This window comes from Buteo buteo, chromosome 23, assembly GCF_964188355.1.
Source record: "Buteo buteo chromosome 23, bButBut1.hap1.1, whole genome shotgun sequence".
Lineage (NCBI taxonomy): Eukaryota > Metazoa > Chordata > Aves > Accipitriformes > Accipitridae > Buteo > Buteo buteo.
The window spans coordinates 11,013,292-11,033,035 of NC_134193.1; the positions used below are offsets into that span (position 1 = coordinate 11,013,292).

At 59.2% G+C, this 19,744-nt stretch overlaps 1 protein-coding gene across 1 annotated transcript; it reads left to right on the forward strand.

The window, feature by feature from the left end:
* The first annotated feature begins 7,253 nt into the window (after nucleotides 1–7,253).
* Nucleotides 7,254–19,213, forward strand: ENTPD2 (ectonucleoside triphosphate diphosphohydrolase 2). Its single transcript, XM_075055250.1, has 9 exons — nucleotides 7,254–7,563; nucleotides 14,168–14,285; nucleotides 14,801–14,951; nucleotides 15,614–15,773; nucleotides 15,868–16,095; nucleotides 16,432–16,698; nucleotides 16,896–17,015; nucleotides 17,295–17,429; nucleotides 18,045–19,213. Exons 1-9 carry the CDS (start codon nucleotides 7,453–7,455, stop codon nucleotides 18,243–18,245), a joined length of 1,491 nt encoding a protein of 496 aa, XP_074911351.1. The 5' UTR covers nucleotides 7,254–7,452; the 3' UTR covers nucleotides 18,246–19,213.
* Nucleotides 19,214–19,744: the final 531 nt, after the last annotated feature.

Consider the following 19,744-nt stretch of genomic DNA (forward strand, 5'->3'; position numbering starts at 1 on the left):
ACTGATACCTTCCTGCATCCCTTCCCAGAGTTTAGGGAGGGGATGCTGGAGAAGCATGGCACACTGGGGATAGCTGGGCTGTGGCACACTGCCGGATAGCTGCAGGATGGCAATGGGAAGGTGGCTTATGCCCTAACAGAGATGCTCCTACCTCCTGAACTGGCTGCTGTGGCACAGCAGGAGGGCAGTGGACACACAGAGCCCTCCCAGTGCTCAAGTCCTCCTAAAATGTTAGTTTTGTCCCTAAGACCTCTAGGGACTTGAGGGAACCTCAGAGCAGAGAGTTTCTCCGTGCAACAGCAATGGGAAAAGAGCAAATTCACTACACAGGAGAACTAACAGAGAAGTGCTAACACAAGCCACATCCTTCCGGGTTACTTGAATTCTCCTTGCAGACCAATGCAATAGCAGAGAATGGAGAAACAGGTCCTGTTTGGACCTTCAAGGGGCAAAACCCCTCATGCAACCAGGTTAAATGTAGATAATTAGGGAATAAGAGACTCCTTCTGGTCAGAAAGTGGTGTGGGTTTTGCGGCAAAGTAGATTGCAGTGCTGGCACCTGCCCCAGGCGCAGGAGACATGGCTGCAAGTACCCCGTACCGCCCCCACCCATCCCCTGCTGCCTGTCCTCCTGCCCACTGCTGCTCATGGGGGGGCGTCTGCAGCAGACCCATGGTCCTGCTCACCTCCAGACCTTGGGAAGCTAAGCAGCAGCCCTGGCAGGGAGTTCCGCACAGCTGCCCCCAACAGCTCCCTGCTTGTTCAGAGCCCCTCTAATGCTCTGGCGGGGGCTCACTGGGGATAGCCTGGGTGTTTCGGCATCCCACAGGGAAGCCTGTCCTTGCTGTGGCTCAGCATGAGGATGCAATCGTGCCTGTGGGCTGCCCAGCACATGGGGCTGCTGCAGCGAGCCTCCTGTCCCCAGAGCCAGGGCAAGGGCTCAGCCTCCACATCACCTGGCTGCTCACCAGTGCTGGCCATGGGGCTGGTGCTCGTGGTGCTGAGCTGAGGTCACTCAAAGTGTGGTTTCCCACTTGCAACTGAAGGCCCTGGGTGGTGTTGGCAAGTTTTAAGAAAAGTGACAAACTGTCGCCTGCTATATTCCAAGCAGAACATAATTTCCCCTTCTGCCCTGCCAGCTCTGTCCCCACCCCACCACCATCCCCTCCCTCATGCTGAGGATGGGGATCAGCCCTGTGAGCAAGGCTGCTCACGTGGGTCTGTGCATGGTGTTTCCTTCCTTCATGTCATGTGATTCCCTCCTGCCCCCACACCCCATGCCACAGACTTAAGGAAAGGTGAGCCTGTGACAGCTACATGGAGCCAGTGGGATGCAACCACTGCCCTGGGGCTCCTCCGCATGTTAGCAAACCTCTGCCCTGGGGCCATGACACAAGGAAGGATGCTCTGCCAGCAGGTCCCATGCTAGGATCTGCAGCCTTGTACCACAAGCTTGGGGAAACAGCTCATCAGGCACTGTGCCACAGCCACATAAGCAGAGTTGACAACACAGCATGCCTGCCAGCCCACAGTGGCTCCTCACTGCAACGCCTGCCCTGTGGCCGGATGCCTCTCTGCCCTCCGCCCCATCATGAGAGGGCTCCTGGCAAGGCAGCTGGGAGAAACCAGTGGGGCTTTTCTGGAGCAGCTGCTTATTTCCTGATTGTTTCGGTGCTGGGACAACAGGGAGCAGATCCCTGCCCGTGGGAACCCCTCTGGGCTGGCATTGCAGAGCCACTGCCCTGGGAAACAGGAGAGAAAAAAGGTTTTAGAATGCTAGGCAAGAATGGAAACTTGTGCTTGGGTTTGATCTTCCATCCAGGCAAGCATCCTTGCCAGGAGGGGGATTATAGCCTTGGATACACTGGGGTCCTTCCAGTCCTTCAGTGCCTGTAGGAGGAAAAGCTCTGGGCTTGAAGCTGAAGCTCGAGTGCATTGGGGAGCTACCACCCACAGGTTATAGATGCAAAGCCACTGGCTCCGTGGGAGCTGCCCTCAGTCACACTTTGGTTTGTTGCACCCGCTTACTTTTCTCCTCTACCGATGGAAACACTACCAGTAGCCCGGCTCTCACCACGTTGGTGACACCATGCAAGTGGAGACGTGGGTGGGTGCACTCGGTGCAAAAGCATCATTCTGGCTCCAGCTGGACATACCTCTGCTGGGCTGAGGGATGCATCCCCCCTGCAGGACAGGCTGCTGGTAGGTTTTCCAGTACCCCATGCAATTTTGGGACTCCTCCACGCAAGGGAGCAAGACACTGGGAAGAGAGTCAGCACCGGCAGTTTGGGAAGCCCAGACACCCAAGTCCTTTCATTGGTGCAGGACTCAGCCTGCCTGGAGGTCCCCAGGGGAGGGATGGCTCTGGGCTTGCAGGACGGCTGGCCTGCACTGGCCTGCGATCTCTGAAAAATACATCTGATTTCTCAGCCAAGTCCCTGAGGTTGGGTCAGTCCAGGTCCTGACTCCAGCAAAAGCTGCAGATCTCCGCCAGACTGCATGTGGCCCTGGGGATTGGGAGCAGGTTACAGCTCCTCCACCTGGCTGTGGGTCCCGTGCTGCTCCCAGGCAGGACTGAGATTGGGAGTGGGATTGGGGTTAGGGTTGGGACTGAGATCAGGGCTGGGGGGTTCCCCCTCCCATGGACCACAGCACGTTGCCCTGTGAGCAGTCTCAGCCCAGCCCGTGACCGAGGAGCGAGTCCCTGCCCTTGTCCCCTGGTTCACACACTGCTCGAGAGCTGTCCGTGAGGCAGACGCAGGCTGTGCTCCTGCTGGGGACACCTTCGCAGCCTCCTGCCATCCCCAACGTACTGCTGGCTGCCACAGGGACTGTGTTGTTCTCCAACCAGCCTCTCTCTCTGCCTGCTGTTCCTTGCCCTGGGAGTCTCTGCAGAGTAACCTCTGGAGCAGGTTGGGACCACCCTGGGGCTCCCATCAGGGCTGAGATCAGTGTTTTGCTGTAGCAGCTCTTGAGTGCATCATGGGACTGCTTGTGCATTGCTCATGGCTGGCCCATGCTGGTGGCTCATCCTAATCCCAAGATTATTGAATGGTCCTGGATGCATCTCCCCTGCACTTGCTCTTGGCTGAGGAGCTTGCAGATGGGAGCAGAAAACTCTGTCCCTAATGCCTCCCTTTGGACCTCGGCCCATTGCAGTGTCTCCAGGCTCATCCCATTCTTCCTGTTATTTCCCGACCACATACAGAGCTGCAGTTCCACCCACCAGTGCTCCCACCTGTGCTCATCTATGTTTAATTTGAGAAGCCCTGAGCCCCACCACCAGCAAACCCCACCATCCCCAGGCACCATCTCCCAGAGCCAGCCAGCGAGTCCCTTCTCTTGCTTCAGTTTCTCCACTAATCACTCGTTCAACCCAGGCAGCCCTCGCCCAGGTGGCCCCACATCAAATGCTCTTGTTGGAAGAGGTAGATTAGAAAAACCTCTCTCCTTTGTCCAGGAAAGCTGCTGTCCCACACTGCTGTGTGAGTAACGCACTCCCCACCTTCTCTTCTTTGTTCCCCACCTGCCACTTTGTCCCCAGTGAATATTTCACCTGTGAGTCCCCCGGGGTGGGAACAGGCTTTGTTGCCCAGCTAGGATGGGGCTGCCACCAGGACCTGTCTTTCCTGGGGAGCCTGTGCCTGAGGTTCTCCTCAGAGTTGGGGAGGAAAGCGCTGTCTCCCCCATGCTGCTGAGCTGAAGTCAGTGTCCACATCAGTTGCAGGAGATGTAGAAATACATGCCAAGAGCCTGCAGATGCCTCAGGCATGCTGGTGGCACATCCTCATTCAGCTTTACCTGGGACCAAGCTCTCAGTGCTTACCCAGGTATGGGGTGAGCAAAAGGCACCAGCACAGTTGGGAGCTGGGGCTCCTGACCTGGTTTCCTCTTTGCCTGTAACATCCACCCACTCCTCTGGGCCCCCTTACTGTGCCACGTCTCACAGGTACACCTGGTCCTTCACTGCCTTGGCCCTATAATGGACGTGACACCCCATACGCAGGCTGTAAAGCATGCAAAATTGGCATTAAATCATGGGGAACTTATTGCTGTCTCACAGCAAACCCTGGCCCTGCATCTGATTGATTATATGGTTATTTCAGGTTACTGTAAGTGTCTGGTCATGCTGGGTCTCTCTCGCTCCTACTATCAAAGCAGGCCCCCTAAAATTTCACATGTGCCTCTATCCCTGGGGATACTTAAGGTGGGATGAATGGATGGAGAGCAGCCCTGCAGAGAAGGACTTGGGGATGCTGGTGGATGCAAAATTGGACACAGGCCAGTGAAGAGCAGACATGGCACCAAGGGCATGAGGACAGTGGGATGCCAGAGGCAGTGGATGGCCTTACTGTCCACTGGAGCGCAGGGCCCTGAGACCTGGCATTGCTCTTCCTGCACCCCTGCCTTGCTGTGCAACACGACAACAAGGAGCATGTCAGGGTGCAGGGAGGTGGTAGGGCGGCAGGGTGGCAGGGGTGGCAGGCAGCAGAGGTGGCAGGGTGGCAGAGCAGCAGAACAACCAGGCTGTGCTGGCCTGGCTCCCCACGCAGCTGCTTGTGCATTGAACCTGCTCGTTCAGGCACATCCTTTGCTTCACAGCCTGGAGTCCACAGAGGTGATATCTGTGCCAGCCTTGCTTTGCTGGTGTCCAAAATCCACATGTCCCTGGTTTCCTCAGACAAACAAGGCTGCGCTCACCTTCTCATGACATCGGGTGATCCCCTGCTCCATTCTCCATCATGGAGAAAGCTCTTCCTGCCCCTTGCTTTCCTTTTCCCACTGAATTTGTTTATGCCTGGAGCTCATTTCATGCTCCTTGCCAGGCATTGCTCACCTGAGGTGGCCACTTCAGCACAGGTGCCTGCTCCATCCTCAGGGACGTGGCTGGGTTCTCCCTTTGAGTGGCTGGGGCTGCCTGCACAGTGCGGGCAGAGACTCTGCCACCCTCCCCTGCCCCGCTCTCCTCACAGGTGGTGACTCCTATAAATGGGAAATGAGAGTTCAAGGGAGCCTCCCCTTGCTGGGGCGGAAGCAGCCGGTGCCTGACCCTGGCCGGGCTGAGCTCAGGACAGCGGTGTTGGTGTGCTCCCTGCCTGAACACACCATCGTGGAGATATTTCTCTGGCTATACATGGGTTCATGTGGCTGTCATTCCCCTTGCATGGCTGGGAGCATTTCCAGTCCAGCTCTTGGTGCCTCCCTGTTTGTGCTGGAGGTTGAGTCTCCTGGGACACCAGCCATTGGCCAGGGTTGGGCACAGGCTCCCTCGGACCTCGACTCAATCCCCCTGCTCATTGGGACTGGGCAGGGGGTGGCAAACGAGACCCTGTGCAGAGACGGAGGAACAGCCCCTCTTGCAGTGGGAAGAGATGCAAATCCCCCACTCCATGCCATGTACGGGCAACCTGGGAACAGGGTGGCCAAGTCTGCACAAGGTCAAGGTATGGAAGACACTCACATCTGCGCTCAAATCCTAGGAGGGTCCTACCACACCAAGTAACCGCCTACCAGAAAAGGACTTGTTCCAAAATCTCCAAAAGCAAAATAAGCATGAGGACCAACGGACCATCCCTACCCCCACAGGGCTCTCCCAGCCCTGTCTCTGCTCGCTACCATTCAAAAAAGAGATTTTTGGTTCCTTGGACCTCTTCTCACTGCTTGTCCAGTCAAAAAGAGAAACAGGAGGCTTGGCAGCTATTAAGAAAGGGATTAAGTGTCATTCAGAGAAGATCTTTCTGCTTCTCTGTTAATTCCTGGTGTGGCCGCACCTGTGAGGGTTGCAGATATGTGCCTCGGAGGTGCTGGACAGGTGAGGAGGGTGGCAAGAAAAGTCAGGAATAGGCAGGTATTTCCCTGTGGAAACTTGAGAAGAGCCTTAAAGTCAGCAGTGATGCAGGAAGGCAGCAGAAATGATGCTCTGCTAAGCCTCAGAGACAAGACTATGGTCTCCTTCAGTATTAGCAGCAGCAGCAAAGGGGACTAATTTTTTTCACATAAATCAGTTTATTAATGCCTTGGAATTAATTGACACAGGTTTTCTAGAGGTTAAATGCTTAATGAATTGAAGTGAGGAGGTAGACACATCTGCAAACACTCACAGGTTGAACACAGCAGTCCTGCAGAGAAGCCCTGTGCTGTGGTGATGGGCACTGGCTGGGCGAGGGTGACTCTCTGTGCCCCTATTTAGCCATTTTCTTCCCCAGACTCTGCTGCTTGTCACTGCTTCGGGCGACAAAACTGGAGCTCGTCCCCCGTGAGACTGCCAGCAGCAGACCCTCCACGATGCAGTGGCACATCGGGGTCAAGGGTCCCCAGACCACAAGCCCATGACACAGGCTGGGGCCCTCAAGCGCCTCCACACCCGGACACCACAGTGATGGGCAGGAAGCTCTGCAGAAACCCCAGCGCTGGTGCAATGCATGCAGGGCAGCTGTGAGTGGCAGAAAAATTGGTTTGCTTCGAAAAAAATGAAGTGAGGCAGGCTGCAAGGAGCTGAAGTGTGACCCTCCAGCCTGCAACCCAGCTGGTCTGGAAGCCGCATCCTCCTTCAGCCTCCTCTCCTTGGTGATAGCTCCTTGTTTATTATTTTGTTCACTGTTTTATCCCTCTGTGTAAGCAAGCTCAAAATGTCCTTCTCAGAGCCAGGGGCCCAACCTTCCTTGGCTCTCTGCTCCATGTTGAAACGCATTACATTATTCACTTGTGACCATATTAAAAACAATCTCAATATATGTCTGGGCTCCTCAGGACTGTCACAAACTCCTTGTAATGATTAAAAGCGGTAATATATTCATAGCTGTTAATCGTGGTAGGTGAGACACTGTCTCAGAGCTTTTCTGTTGCTCAGGGTGTTCTTGCCTCCCACCAGGCCCATCTCCAGGCTGAGTCCTGGCTTGGGGGCGATGCCTGGGGGGACAGGATGGGGCTGAGTCCTGGGTCAAGGACAATGCCTGGGGGCGGGAGAAGATGGGACTGATCCCTGGGACAGAGGATGTGCCCGGGGAGGAGGAGGGACAGGGTGGGGCTGAGCCCCGAGGTAACGGTGGTGCCCGAGGTGGTGCAGGGGGTGGGCAGGACAAGGCGGGTGCTGGGGCAGGGGTGATGCCCGGGGGGGCGGGATGGGGCTGACTCCGGGGTCAAGGACCATGCTCGGGGGGGCGGGGGGGGCGGGTAGATGGGGCTGATCCCGGGGCGGGGGCGATGCCCGGGGCGGGGGCGGGCAGGACGGAGCCGAGCCCGGGGCAGGGGCAGCCGCGGGCCCCGCAGCCCGGGGCCGGCCCCCCGCAGCTCGGCGGAGCCCCGTGTCCCGCCCGGGTGGGCCGGGGCGGCGGTGACTCAGCCGGGAGAGGCGGGCGAGGAGGAGGAGGAGGCGGCGGGGGAGGAGGAGCAGCAGCAGGAGCCGCAGCAGCCGCCGCGGAGCCGCTCACCTGCCCCTGCTCCGGCCCCGCCATGACCCGCCGGGTCGCCGCCATCCTCCTGCTCCTCGCCCTCGGCTGCCTGCTGGGCATCCTCCTGCTCTGCCTCGGCTCCGGGGACACGCGGGGCCCGCCGGGCTTCAAGGTGAGCGGCGCCGGCGCGGGGGGCACCGGGCACGGAGGGGACGGGGGCGGCGGGCACCGGGAGGGGACCCGGGCTACCGGGGACCGGGGGAGCCGCAGCGGGCACCCCGATCTGCGGGATGCGCGGTGCGGGAGGGGCTCCGGCATCCAGGGGATCCCCAGCGTCAGGGGAGGCCGCCGGGGCTGCGGGGGGGGCGAGCTGCGGGCTGGGGGTCGCAGGGAGCAGCCCCCCCCGCCGGGCCGCGCAGGGACGGGGCGGCCGCCGCCGCCGGGCCAGCAGCGAGAGCCCGGCCGGCGGAGACCCCCGGCCGCCCATCCCCGGCACCTCAGACCCGCGCTTCGGGAGAGGAGGCTTTTGGCCACACTAAAAACTAGCGGGGACGTGTCTGGATGTGGCCTCCCCCAGGCTAGAGCTGCCGCGTCAGCATCTGCTCCCGCGGCCCGGTCGGGGTGGGGGAACCCCTGCGCACCCCAGCATCGCCCGGCGCGCTGGGCGCCAGCGGCATCGCCTGAGCCATCGCTGCCGGCCGAGAAATGTGCTTCCCTGTGAAAACGAGCTGCCTTTTTTTTTTCTTTTTCATTGTAAATTCAGATGCTGAAAGAAGTTCCCCCCAAAATTCTGGTTGGCCAAGTCCCCCGGTTGACTCTTTTGTTTTAAAAAAGTCATCTTTTTTTTGGTGACAGACAGAGCTATTCCGTGGGGAGCAGGCTCTCGTCCTGGAAAATGGTTCGTCCAACACCCACTTTTTCTCATCCCAAGCAATTTGCTTGGAAACTTTCTGAGCCAGCCTGAATGTCAGATGTGTTGCCTTCTCTCCGGGTTTGTCAGGTGTAATGAAGATGAGGCTGAGAAAAGGAGCTGGCTTAGCCAAGATGATACTCGCTGCTGTCAGTATACCTAGCAATGATGAACTCCTTCCCTGTGGCACCTTTCTTTGCTACCCATCGCCACGTGCTGAGGCATCTTGGGCAGTGCCCTTAGCTGGTTTCAAAATGGATTTTTTCTCTTTGGACACAGGGGAATTAGACAGATTGGTACTGAAAGCCCCATGCGCAGCACTTAGGTCAGCCTGGAAAGCCTTTTCTCCTCCTGGTTCCAAGCTGGAGCTTTGGTTTTAAGCCAGATGCATTCCCAGAAATTTAAATTTTGTGCTTTGTTGTGCTTTTTCTCTCTCTCTGGGTGGTAGCACCTTCCAGTCTGCAGGCAGTGCTGTGGTTTGGGGCTGAGCATCCCTGAACACTCATGTGGGTCCTGGCCCTGCTCTGCCTGAGGCCATGCCGCCTGGCCTGGGGACTTGGGCTCTTGCACCATTCCTGGATGTGCCAAGCACACACGAGGTCCAGCACAGTGTGCGCAGTGAGGCACTGCCTACCAGAGCTCAGCACCGGTGTCCTGGCGGTACCTGTTCCCATGGGGCTGCTGTCACGCAGGCACCAAGGGGTTTGCTTTTGCATGAAGCTCAGGGCTGTTTTGGGGATGCAAAGCTTTGTCTTAGTCTAACTCAGCCCAAGATATGCCAACATGATTTAGAGGAGGTTGGTCCTGCTGTGGGGGATCCCAGGCATGTCCTCCCCACCTACTTGGGCAAGACGTGGTCCTTGCTGGCTCAGTCCACATTAGCAGCAGCTGCTGGGTGCTAGTGCAGTTCACTGCTGAGCTACAGCTTGTCTTCCCTTTCTAGCTCCTTTGCTTGGAATATAGCCCTAAAAATACCCTGGATTAGCTATCCTGCTGCTGGAGGGACTGATCCCAGGAGCACGGTGTTGCCCTTCCCTCCTGGATCTGCAGCGGGGCTTATGGCACCACCGCCTGACTCCTCAGAGCTGTTGCCTTCTCTTGACAACCCTTTTTTTCCTTCTTCTGGCAAATCTCTTCACTGGCTGTTACAAAGCCCACTGGGTTCTTCCCCTGCCAGCCGTCCCAGGGAAGCTGCGGCTCCCGCGGCAGGAAGGAAACACATCGTAATCCACTGCAGACCTGGGGGCCCGTGGGTCTCGACACCCTCGAGGGAGGTAGGATGTTGTGGGGCAGGCCTGAGTCCCTGCTGCACTGTGGGGCAGCCCAGAGAGCCTGTAGAGTGGGGGGCTGGAGGCCTGAGCATGGCCATGAGACATGGTGCTGGGCTGCAGCGAGTAGGGCAGTTCTCAGCATCCCCCTCCACCTCCTCCCCTGGGGTGTGGGATGTTTCTGGGCAGAGCCATGCACTCACCAGGACCCCTAAGCTCTACCCATGACCTCGCTGCCCTGAGGCCTTTGGGGACATCACTGCCCTCTGCGTCCCCTCTGCAGGGGCTTTGCAACTGAGTAGCTCTGGCTCAGGCTGGGTTGAGCGATGCTGCAGTGGGGCAGAGCCCGCGGGGCCATGGGTGACCCAGGAGGCAGTGGGGCCGGGGGTGGCATGAGGACACTGTCCCAGTGTGAGGCCAAGCTGTGGACCTCCATGTCCCCCAGCCCTGTGGCATCACCAGGGTCTGGTCAGAGGGTCTTGTTATTAGAAAAATCCATCATCCCTGTGCCACCAGGAGATGCCGGGGTTGGGGGCTGTCCCACAGGCTGGAGCCAGGGCCATGAACACATGTGCAAGGCCCCGCCAAGCCCCAGGGTGCTGGCAGCCGGGCATGCTGGCGCGGATGAGAGGGATGATGGGAGACATGCGCCAGCACAGGAGCGTGCCAGGGCATCCCTGTGTCCCTCCAGCCTGCATATTGGCAGGCGCAGGACACCTTAACTGGAAGAGCTGAGAGCAGTGCTTATGCTGCAAATCTAGCGTAAGCCCAACGAGATGGTCTTTCAGCTGGGTTTCTCCCTCCTGGGGCTTTCCATCTGCAGGGCCCCTGCAGGCGACCTGCCTGTGCCCCCCACACAGCTGTGAGCCCACACCTCAGCCATGGCTGGTGCCTGCACAGTGGCTCACTCTGCACTGGGTGATGGCTCCAATGCCCAGGTGCAGGGGCTGGGACAGGGACAGGGTCTGGGGCAGGGACAGGGACAGTGGCTGGTGCCATCACAGCCCTGCTGTGGGTGACCCCATCCCCAGTTCCCATGCAGGTGTGTACCCTCAGGTCTGGAAGAGGGGACGGGACCTCTCCTTCATCCCTGGGGACTCTCTTGGCCATCTAGGTCTGCCTTGGCCCCTCTGTGTGTACGTGCCTGTGCATGTGGCTTCCGTCCTTGCTCACCACCACTAGCACTGCCGGGGAGGATGCCTCCTCTGCAGGGATAGGCTGGGGTGCAAAACCCTGTGCCCCCCAGGAGTGCGGCAGAGGGGGCTGGTGTGAGGCTGCAGTGGCTCCTCTCATGCCAGGGAGGCCACGGAGCGAGCCATGGCGTCGGCAGCTGGCTGGACGCCGGGCACTCCCTGTGGCTGGCAGCGCCCGCCGTGCTGCAGCGGTTCGTGTTGCCGCATGTCGTTACCTCAGCTGGGCCCAAGCGCTGCTGCCTTTGCTGCTGGGGCTGGGCCACCGTCGATCGGGGGGGTCCCACAGACCATCCCTCACCCATGAGTCCTGGGGCTGCTGCCCATCTTTGCCTCCCTGCACCTGGGAGGGATGGGCTCTGCCCACGCGGACAACGGAATCTGAGAGGAGAGCTCCCCACCCTGACCCACAGGTGTTGGCAGCAAAGGGCACCAGGATGCACCTGCGTGGGGCAGCTGTTTCTGCAACCTACCCCAGTGGTGTCACTGTCATGCCCAACAAGACACCTCCCCACAGGGCTTGCCCTGGGTGTGGGGTCAGTGCTGCCTCTCACTGTCGGCCACCCTGTGTGGGCAGCAGAGCTGCAGTTGCAGCCACGTGTGCTCCGCTTCCCTGGGCCTGCACAGGCAGCATGGCTGCCCCAGGCGCGCGCACACACACACACACACACACTTGTGCCCGCATGGGCACACACTCACATGCAAGCCCACGCACACCCACACATGCACACCCATGTGTACGCACAGACACACATGCACCCACGTGCACACAAACATGTGCATGTACACCTTACCCATGCACACCCATGTGCATGCACCCCCACGTGCATGCACCCCCACACCTAAATTTGCACACACCTGCATATGTCCATGAACCCCCCCACCATGTACACAGCTGCAGGCATGCACACGTAGATCCATGCACATCCATGTACATGTGCACCTACATGTGTGCACCTCCACACACATGCAACCCCCCTGCCACATGTGCAACCCCACGTGTACCATGTGTGCCAGCTCTCTGTGGTGCTGGAAGCAGGGCACAGCCAAGCCAGCCCTGGTGAAGGCAGGACGCAATCCCCTGAACCAGGTTTCCCCCTGCCACAGGCACATGGGCCTTTCCCTGCCCATCCCGGATCCAGCCATGTGTCCAAGCTCGTGTGGCCATGTCTGTTCCTGCCACGGGGTCGATCTAGCATCCCCAGTGCTGCTCCTTCTGGGCTGTGCCCATTCCTGATGTGTGGCACCAGGTCTTGCCACCACTGCGGGTCATCCTTGCTGCCTCCTGCTCCGGCATTTCTTAGCCCCTGCCACCCCACAGGTATCTCCATCTCCAGCCTCATCCCCCTCCACAGGCTGCAGCCCACCCTGTGTCATCCTGGGGCTGAAAACTGCTCCCGGGGTCCCAGCCATGCTCAGCCTCAGGTTTGGGGGTGACCTGTTGATGCTTTCCCTTTGAGGACAGCGTTGTCACCTTATCACCATGCTAATGTCACTCCAGGTGATATCTGGGGTGGCACGGTGCCCTGTGAGATCACCGGGGACATCTGCATGGTGGCCACAAGGCGTGTGGACACACATGTGGGCAGAGGGATCCGCTGGGGTTGGACCCTCCTTGGGGACCCCTCATGGGGATGCCAGCACCCGCTCGCGAGGGCTGGGACAGTGAAGGGGATGTGCCAAGGGGACTGTGGGGCTGGGAGCCAGTGGTGACATGCCAGCAGGCATCCCCTGGGACAGGCAGCTTTGCTGGGGCAGACTCAGCATCATTTATTGCTTGTGCCTGGCAGGTGATTGCCTGTCTGGAGGTGCAGGGGGTACCCATGGAGCCCCAGGGTGGGCAGGCAAGGCAGCGGGTGCTATGGTGAGGAGCAACTGGGGGGGACACTTAGTGCCAGGGGGTGCACAGCCCATGGCATGCTGGGCAGAGGAGGGGCCTGAGACCTGCCCCAAGGCTGCCCGGGGTGCTGACCCCAGCACCCAGCCCAGAAATGGCCCAGACTGGGGGTCTTGCTCCCCAGCTTTGTGCTTTGGAGCAGCAGCTGGGCGGGGTTGCTGTCAGAGCCCCGCTCCTCCTCAGCACTGCCAGGATCTGCTCCCCTACACCAGTGCCGTGGCACACCAGCCCCAGTCTGGCTGCAGAAGGGTGTTCTCCGCTGGCTTGTAGCTTTTGGCCCAGGCCATGTGGCAAGCCACTGGCAGTTAATGGGAGCCAGGGGAGGCTGGCAGGGGGGTCACCCATTGGAAATGGTTCCCTGAGGGAGCAGGGGGTACCACTGGTGTGGGGCCATGGGTTCACGTGGGAATGGGCGTTGCCTATAAGCAGGAACCCCAGGCGTCCCTGCCTGCACCCTGACACTTTATTTCTTCTGCCTGAGCTGGCCAAAACCCAACTGTGCAGCCACTCAGGCTGGAGCCCACTCTGTGGCTGGCAGGGGCTGCCAGGGACAGGTATGGGACCAGGGGCACCCACCAGGCAGGGCTGGGATGGCTGCCGGGTGCTGGGCAGGGAGAGAAGCTGCCTGCCCCAGCCTGGGGGCTGCACCCGCGCCCAGGCAGGGCAGGCAGCAGACAGAGTCTTTGTACAAGCCAGGTTTTAGCCTGAAGTGGTTTCACCCCAGAGATGCTCAGCTGGGCCAGCACTGGATCCTGCCTTGTTTTTCCCCCCAAAGACTCACAGCCTCCTCTCCATCAGTGAAGCAGCTCTGGCAGGGTCACAGAGGGGGCCAACGCAGGCTGCCCTGAGCCTGCAGGCAGTGGGGAGGGTAAAGCAGAGGGGGTCCGCCTGGGGAGGCTGAAGGCAGCATGGGACGGCCCCTCCCTGGGAGCTGGGTAACCTTGTTTGGCAGGAGGGAACAGGGTTATTTATAGCCAGAGAATGGCCAAGCCATACAAGGGCAGGAGGGATGAGGTGCCTGGCTGCCCTTCTTTGGTGAGCTGCATCCCAGAGGGGCTTCTCCCAGGTGTCCCCCCCACCACTGGCTCCAGGGACCTGCTGGCACAGCTCAGCATGGATGCCCACTGGCCAGGAGCAATGCTGTGGGGAGATGGGAGCAAGCAGTGGGGGAAGAGCCTCTCAGTCTGTGCTCAAGGGGGTCCCCACGCCCAAAAGGCCAGAGTCCCTGTGCTGTGCCAAGCGGCATCCTGGGGTAGCCAGTATCCCTGTCTGGGGAGAGCACCCGCTCCCAGTCCCATGCAGGCAGGTGTGGGCAAGGCCATGCCCATGCTGGGCTGAGCAGCACTTGCCTCTGCCAGACAATGCTCCTGAAGCTGCTGGGCAGGGCGCTGCCAGGGCAGGACCGGCCAGCCACCGTGGGTTGTTGAGCCCCAGTGCCTTCCTTCAGGATAGCCTGGGGCAGCTGGGGGTCTCCCTGCCCCAGGGCCTGACCCACTGCCTCCCCCCTGCAGTATGGCATCGTGCTGGACGCCGGGTCCTCCCACACAGCCATGTTCATCTACAAGTGGCCTGCAGACAAGGAGAATGACACTGGGGTGGTCAGCGAGCACAGCATGTGCGATGTGGAGGGTAAGGACTGTCCCAGTCCCCGGGGGCCAGTGCCTGGCGGAAGGGTCTCTCATGTCCCCTGTGGGCAGGGCACCGCGATGGTGCGAATGCCCCTGCTGAGCCCAGCTGCCTCCCTGCATATTCAGCAGTGCGGTGAGATGTTATGAGGAGTCCAGCTCTGTTTCCAAAACCTCCCCATCTCCCTCCCCAGGTTTGCAGCCATGCATGCCTGTGGTTTATCTTTTCCTGGCATGCATTGAACCACCAGGAAACAATTCAGCTCCCTGCCTAGCCCAGTGAGGAGCGAGGGATGGTTTTCCACTCTCCATTTAAGCAACCTTTCCCAGGCTGTCAGCCAGTGGGGGATGCGGCATGGGCAGGGACATGTGGCTGGACTCTGAAGGACTCCATGCCCACAGAAACCTGCAGCACCTGCCTTTTGAACAGCCTGGGAAGGGCAAAGCTGCCCACCAAGCATCTTCCCACTGAGCATCTTCCCACCACCTGCAGGGAGCAATGCTGTTTCCTCTCCACAGGTCCTGGCATCTCCAGCTACAGCTCCAACCCTCCGGCTGCCGGGACAAGCTTGGTGCCCTGCCTGAACCAGGCTCTGAGAGATGTGCCCAAGGAGAAGCATGCAGGCACCCCACTCTACCTGGGTGCCACAGCTGGCATGCGCCTGCTCAAGTGAGTGCTTGTTCTGGCCATGCCAGCTGCCTGGCCTCAAAGGCTGCCTGGGGGGCCCTGCCATGCCACCCTGCTGTCTCACCACCCATGGCAGGGGTGGAGATGGCAAAGGACAGCTGTGATCTTGCCCCCTTGCCAGGTGAATCTCCTAAATCTCCCAGCTGCCTGGCTCCGTGTCCCTTGCAGAGGTGCTCCTGCCTTTCAGAGCAGGAGATGCTCTGCAGGGCACAGCCAGCACATCCCTAGCTGAAAAGTGGCTGGTGTGGAGCCAGCACCAGGATAACCCAACCAGTCTTTTTGGCTAGCCAGGACAAAAGTGCCCCTGCACCCATTGCCAGCCTGATGGGACACAGTGAAAATAATTACACCCTGAAAACAACACAGAGGAGTGAGTCGTGCCCCCCTCGCCCAGCCACAGGGTATGGCTCAGAAGGAGGAAGCACACCTCCATCCCTGCCACCTGCCTCCTTCTCCGGCAGAGACAAGAGGAATTAGCTGGGCTTTTTTGGGGACATCCCTACAGGTACCCGAGCGAGGACCCACCTGCCGCCTGCCCCATGTGCCCTGGCGGGGCCGGGCCCTGAGGGCTGTGCAGGCAGTGGGGTTCTGCTCGTGGCACCCAAGTGCAGCCCTGCCACTCTGCCCTCTTGCCTGGCCCGCAGCATTACGAATGTGCAGGCTTCAGATGCCGTCCTCAGCGCCGTGGCAGCCACGCTGAAGTCGTACCCCTTCGATTTCCGGGGGGCAAAGATCCTGTCGGGGGAAGAGGAAGGGGTCTTTGGCTGGGTGACTGCAAACTACCTCCTGGAGAACTTCATCAAGGTGGGCAGGGGATCATGGTGCCCAGAGGGGACGGCTGTGGTGGCCAGGCTGTCCTGCAGCTCATCACATCCCTGCTCTTGTCTTCCTTGCTCAGCGTGGGTGGCTCGGGGAATGGATCCAGCCCCAGAAGAAGACCCTGGGGGCCATGGACTTTGGAGGTGCTTCCACACAGATCACCTTTGAAACCAGGGACACCATTGAAGACCCCAGAAACGAAGTGATGCTGAAGCTGTACGGCCAGGTGTACAAAGTGTACACCCACAGCTTCCTCTGCTATGGAAGGGACCAGGTCCTCAAGAGGCTGCTCTCAAAGCTCCTCCAGGTACCAGCCCTGGCTCTAGGGCAGCCCCGCAGGGCCAGCTGCACACCTTTCCCAGCCAACTCTTGGTTTTTGCCCCACACCCACTCCTGTGGTCGCAGGGCTTCCTCCCACCTTCTCCATAAGGTGTTGTACCCCTCAGCCAGAGCCAAGACGTCCCCAGTCATCGCGAGATGCTTGTGGCAACTGCCAGCTCTGCGTACCGCTGCCCACACTCCTCTGCATCTCCCCAGCAGGGAAACAGAGGCAGGCAGGCAGTGGTGCTGGGGCTGCCGCACAGCACCAGGAAGCTGGGGCTACAGCATGGCTCACATATCCCATGTGTCGCTTCTTCGGCAGGCTGCGAGCTACCAAGCAACCATCACCCATCCCTGCTGGCCCACAGGCTACCACAAGAGCCTGTCACTGAGCAGTGTCTACGACAGCCCCTGCACAGAGAAGGAGAGGCCAAGCCTTGCCCTCAACACCACCGTCACCGTGGTCGGCACCGGGAATGGGAGCCTCTGCGCTCTGCATGTCAGCAAGCTCTTCGACTTCACCACCTGCTCCTTTTCCCGCTGCTCCTTTGATGGCATTTTCCAGCCAGAGGTTTCAGGAAACTTCATCGTAAGTCCTGGCATGGAGTGGGGTGGTGGCCCGGTTGCAGGGTGGGCAGGTGTTCCCAGCATCACATGGCAGCAAAGCCAGTCCCCCCAGCTCTGGAAGGGCAGTCACTTGTGCCCACCACACTGGTCAGAGCAGCTGTTCATGGCGAGAGGGTTTGCTCCCAGCCTGTCCCGCAGCTGCCTCCTTTCCTCCATCAGGCGTTCTCTGCCTTCTTCTACACGGTAGACTTCATCCAGGCAGTGATGGGGACACCTGTGCACTTGCCCAGCGACCTGAAGGATGCTGCTGAGACCGTGTGTGCCACCAACTGGAGCGAGGTGGGCTCCTTGGGCATGGCGGGGAGGAGAGGGCTGCTTCATGTGGGGCATCACCTGGGCTCTGAGAGCAGCCCTTGGAGGGGGCGGGGTGTCCTGGCACCCAGGGAGTAGGGGGAGGGTGGGTGATGACTCCCATATGGGACCAGGAGAGGCTCAGGTGGGTATCGGCATTGCCTTAGCCAGCCAGATGCAACCACCCAGAGATTCAGGCAACAGAAAGAAAGCCTGGATCCTGCTGCCTTGACCCCTTTTCTCTCTCCCTCCATGCATCCCATACAGCTGCTCCAGAAAGCCCCCAAGCTGGAGAAGAGGCTGCCGGATTACTGTGCTGTCAGCACGTTTGTTTATTTGCTCACCACCAAAGGCTATAACTTCAACAACCGTTCCTTCCCCAACATTGCCTTCCAGAAGAAGGTGGGTAACAGCAGAGCGCATACACATCCCATGGTATCTGTTTGAAGTTAGGCCAAAAAGCCCTGCAGGAGAGATGATCCCACAACAAGAAAGAGCCAAGCAATGTGAGGGAAGATCTCGGGGAACAGGGGCAGGCTGGGACTGCCAGGTTTTGGGTGGATCTTCTGGGAGATGGAAAAAAAATGAGCTGAGCTGACTGTAGGGTGGTCATGGAGTCATGAATTGCAAGGTCCTCCAGTCCTTCCTTGGCCCTCAAGACACCATCCATCTCAAAAAACTCTTTGATCTAGTTTGTTGGGAAGTTATCTCGGGGCAGGATCCCACCTTTGCCAAGTCCCCTCACCTGCATGAGCCATGGGATGGGCAGCAAGATCAGGACTGGCCTGAGCAGACGAGATCCTGCTCCCGTCGGATAAGCCCAGCTCAGCATGGGACAGTCACTGCTTTGTCCCAGGGCTGGCTGGACCAGCAGGCAAGCGAGGGCTCAGGGTGCTGTGGACTGCCCCAAACCCCTCTCCTCCATTGGGCTGACAGTGAGGTAGTCCTTGGAAGGTCTTTTGAGGGCCATGGAGCTGGGTTGACTAGGGTGGTGACAATGCCATGATGTTTCCACAGGCAGGAGAAACCTCCATTGGCTGGGCCTTGGGCCACATGCTGAACCTCACCAACATGATCCCAGCAGAGAAGCCCTCTTCCCATAAAAGCATGCTGTACAACTACTGGGTCATCCTCATCTTGCTCTTTGTGGTCACCACCCTGACGTCTCTGGTGACCGCCATCTGCCTGCTCCGGCACAGCAAGTCCCTCACAATCTAACAGCAGGGACAGGGTGGGCCTTTTCTGCAGGAACCAGCACCATCCTTCCTGCTGGAGTCTCCATGGCCTGAACACGTGGGATGTGGCAAGTGCTCAGAGATGTCCGCCTATGATACCCAATGCTGTCTGTCCCAGAAGGAAAGCTGTGCCTTTTTGCCCTCCCCTTGCTTTCAAGCTGCAGAAAGGGGGGACAGAAGAGGACCACTGGCCCTGTAGAAGAATAGCTTAAGGGTTTCCCAGTGCTACTTGCGGACGGACCCCAGAGCAGGCTCAGGATTTGGATGTCCAGACCTGGGGCATCTTTCTGCTGCCAGACCTGGGCTGGACTGGACCAGCGAGTCCAGACAACAGCAGGATTTATTCTCATGTGCATGGGGTGGGTGGGAAGTATTACTTATGCTAGTCCTTATAGCTGAGCTTGCTAGCCTGTCCCTGGAGCATCAGCCTCCCAGGGAGCTCTGGGCGTCACCCAGAGCCCATGCTGTCTTTCTGGCCAATGCACAAACCCCACTGACCTTCCTGAGGGCCAGATCTTGGCCTGGACTTCCACCAGCCTCAGCACACGGGGCTTTGGGTAGGGGCTTAGCAACAACCAGAAGTGGGCTGTAGGCAGCATATCCCCCTTCAGCAACCAGATGCGGTGCTTTCCCCATTCCTGCAGTTCCTAAGCCAGTCTTGCCTTTGCCACAGCCAGAGCCTCCTCTGTCCCCACAGCAATGGCACAAAAAGCCCCTGTGGCTCCCTGGTGCGTGGCTGTGCCATCACAGAGGTGATGGGCTCACTGCGGGAGTGGGGATTTGCACTGCCTTAGGATTTGAGCCCTGCATCACCCCACACCAGGCAGCTGGGAGGATGCGCCTCCATTTCCAAATGAGTAAAAACAGGGACATGCGAACATGCAGAAGGTTTGATTTTGTTTGGTTTGGGTTGGTTTTTTTTATAATCAGAAATAAATCTTTGTAACCACTCTTACGGCTCTGTGGCTCTTGATCAGTGACAGGCTGATCAAGCCTGGCTGTCCTGCAGGGGTAGAGCCACTTACGGGGTCTGCTCATACCAAGCCACAGGTCAGGCTCTGCCTGAAGGTCTCAATCCCTTGCAGCCGGCCCAGTGCTGAGACACCATCATGGCTTTGTATGCTCTACCAGCCTGGAGAATCCCCCAAGATGGACTGAGACAGGCTTGAAACCTCACTCCAGACTCAGACCCACCTGGAAGTGGAAGAGTTTCAACCAGCTATGGTGGCAAAGTCCAGGTTTCCCAAGGTCCAGTCACCCCAAAGGCTCAAGCTAACTCTGTCCTGTGCATTCACCGCTGCACTCATGACCACAGCCTCCACGCAAGGAAAACATGTAGGGAGCCTCGGCTCCCAGGGAACCGGGTCTGGTACCCAAGCAGGGCAGGAGAGCAGCCTGCAGGGTTGGCAATTTGTTCATGCAGTCACTGGCAGCTCAGAGCAACCATGGCGTGCATCCAGCCGCCGGACAGCTGTGCGGGGC

Coding starts and splice junctions, on each gene's coding strand:
- ENTPD2 (XM_075055250.1), top strand. CDS start 7,453: ATGACCCGCCGGGTCGCCGCCATCCTCCTGCTCCTCGCCCTCGGCTGC. Junction 14,952..15,613: donor GCTGGCATGCGCCTGCTCAA/GTGAGTGCTTGT, acceptor CCTGGCCCGCAG/CATTACGAATGTGCAGGCTT. Junction 16,699..16,895: donor AGGTTTCAGGAAACTTCATC/GTAAGTCCTGGC, acceptor TTCCTCCATCAG/GCGTTCTCTGCCTTCTTCTA.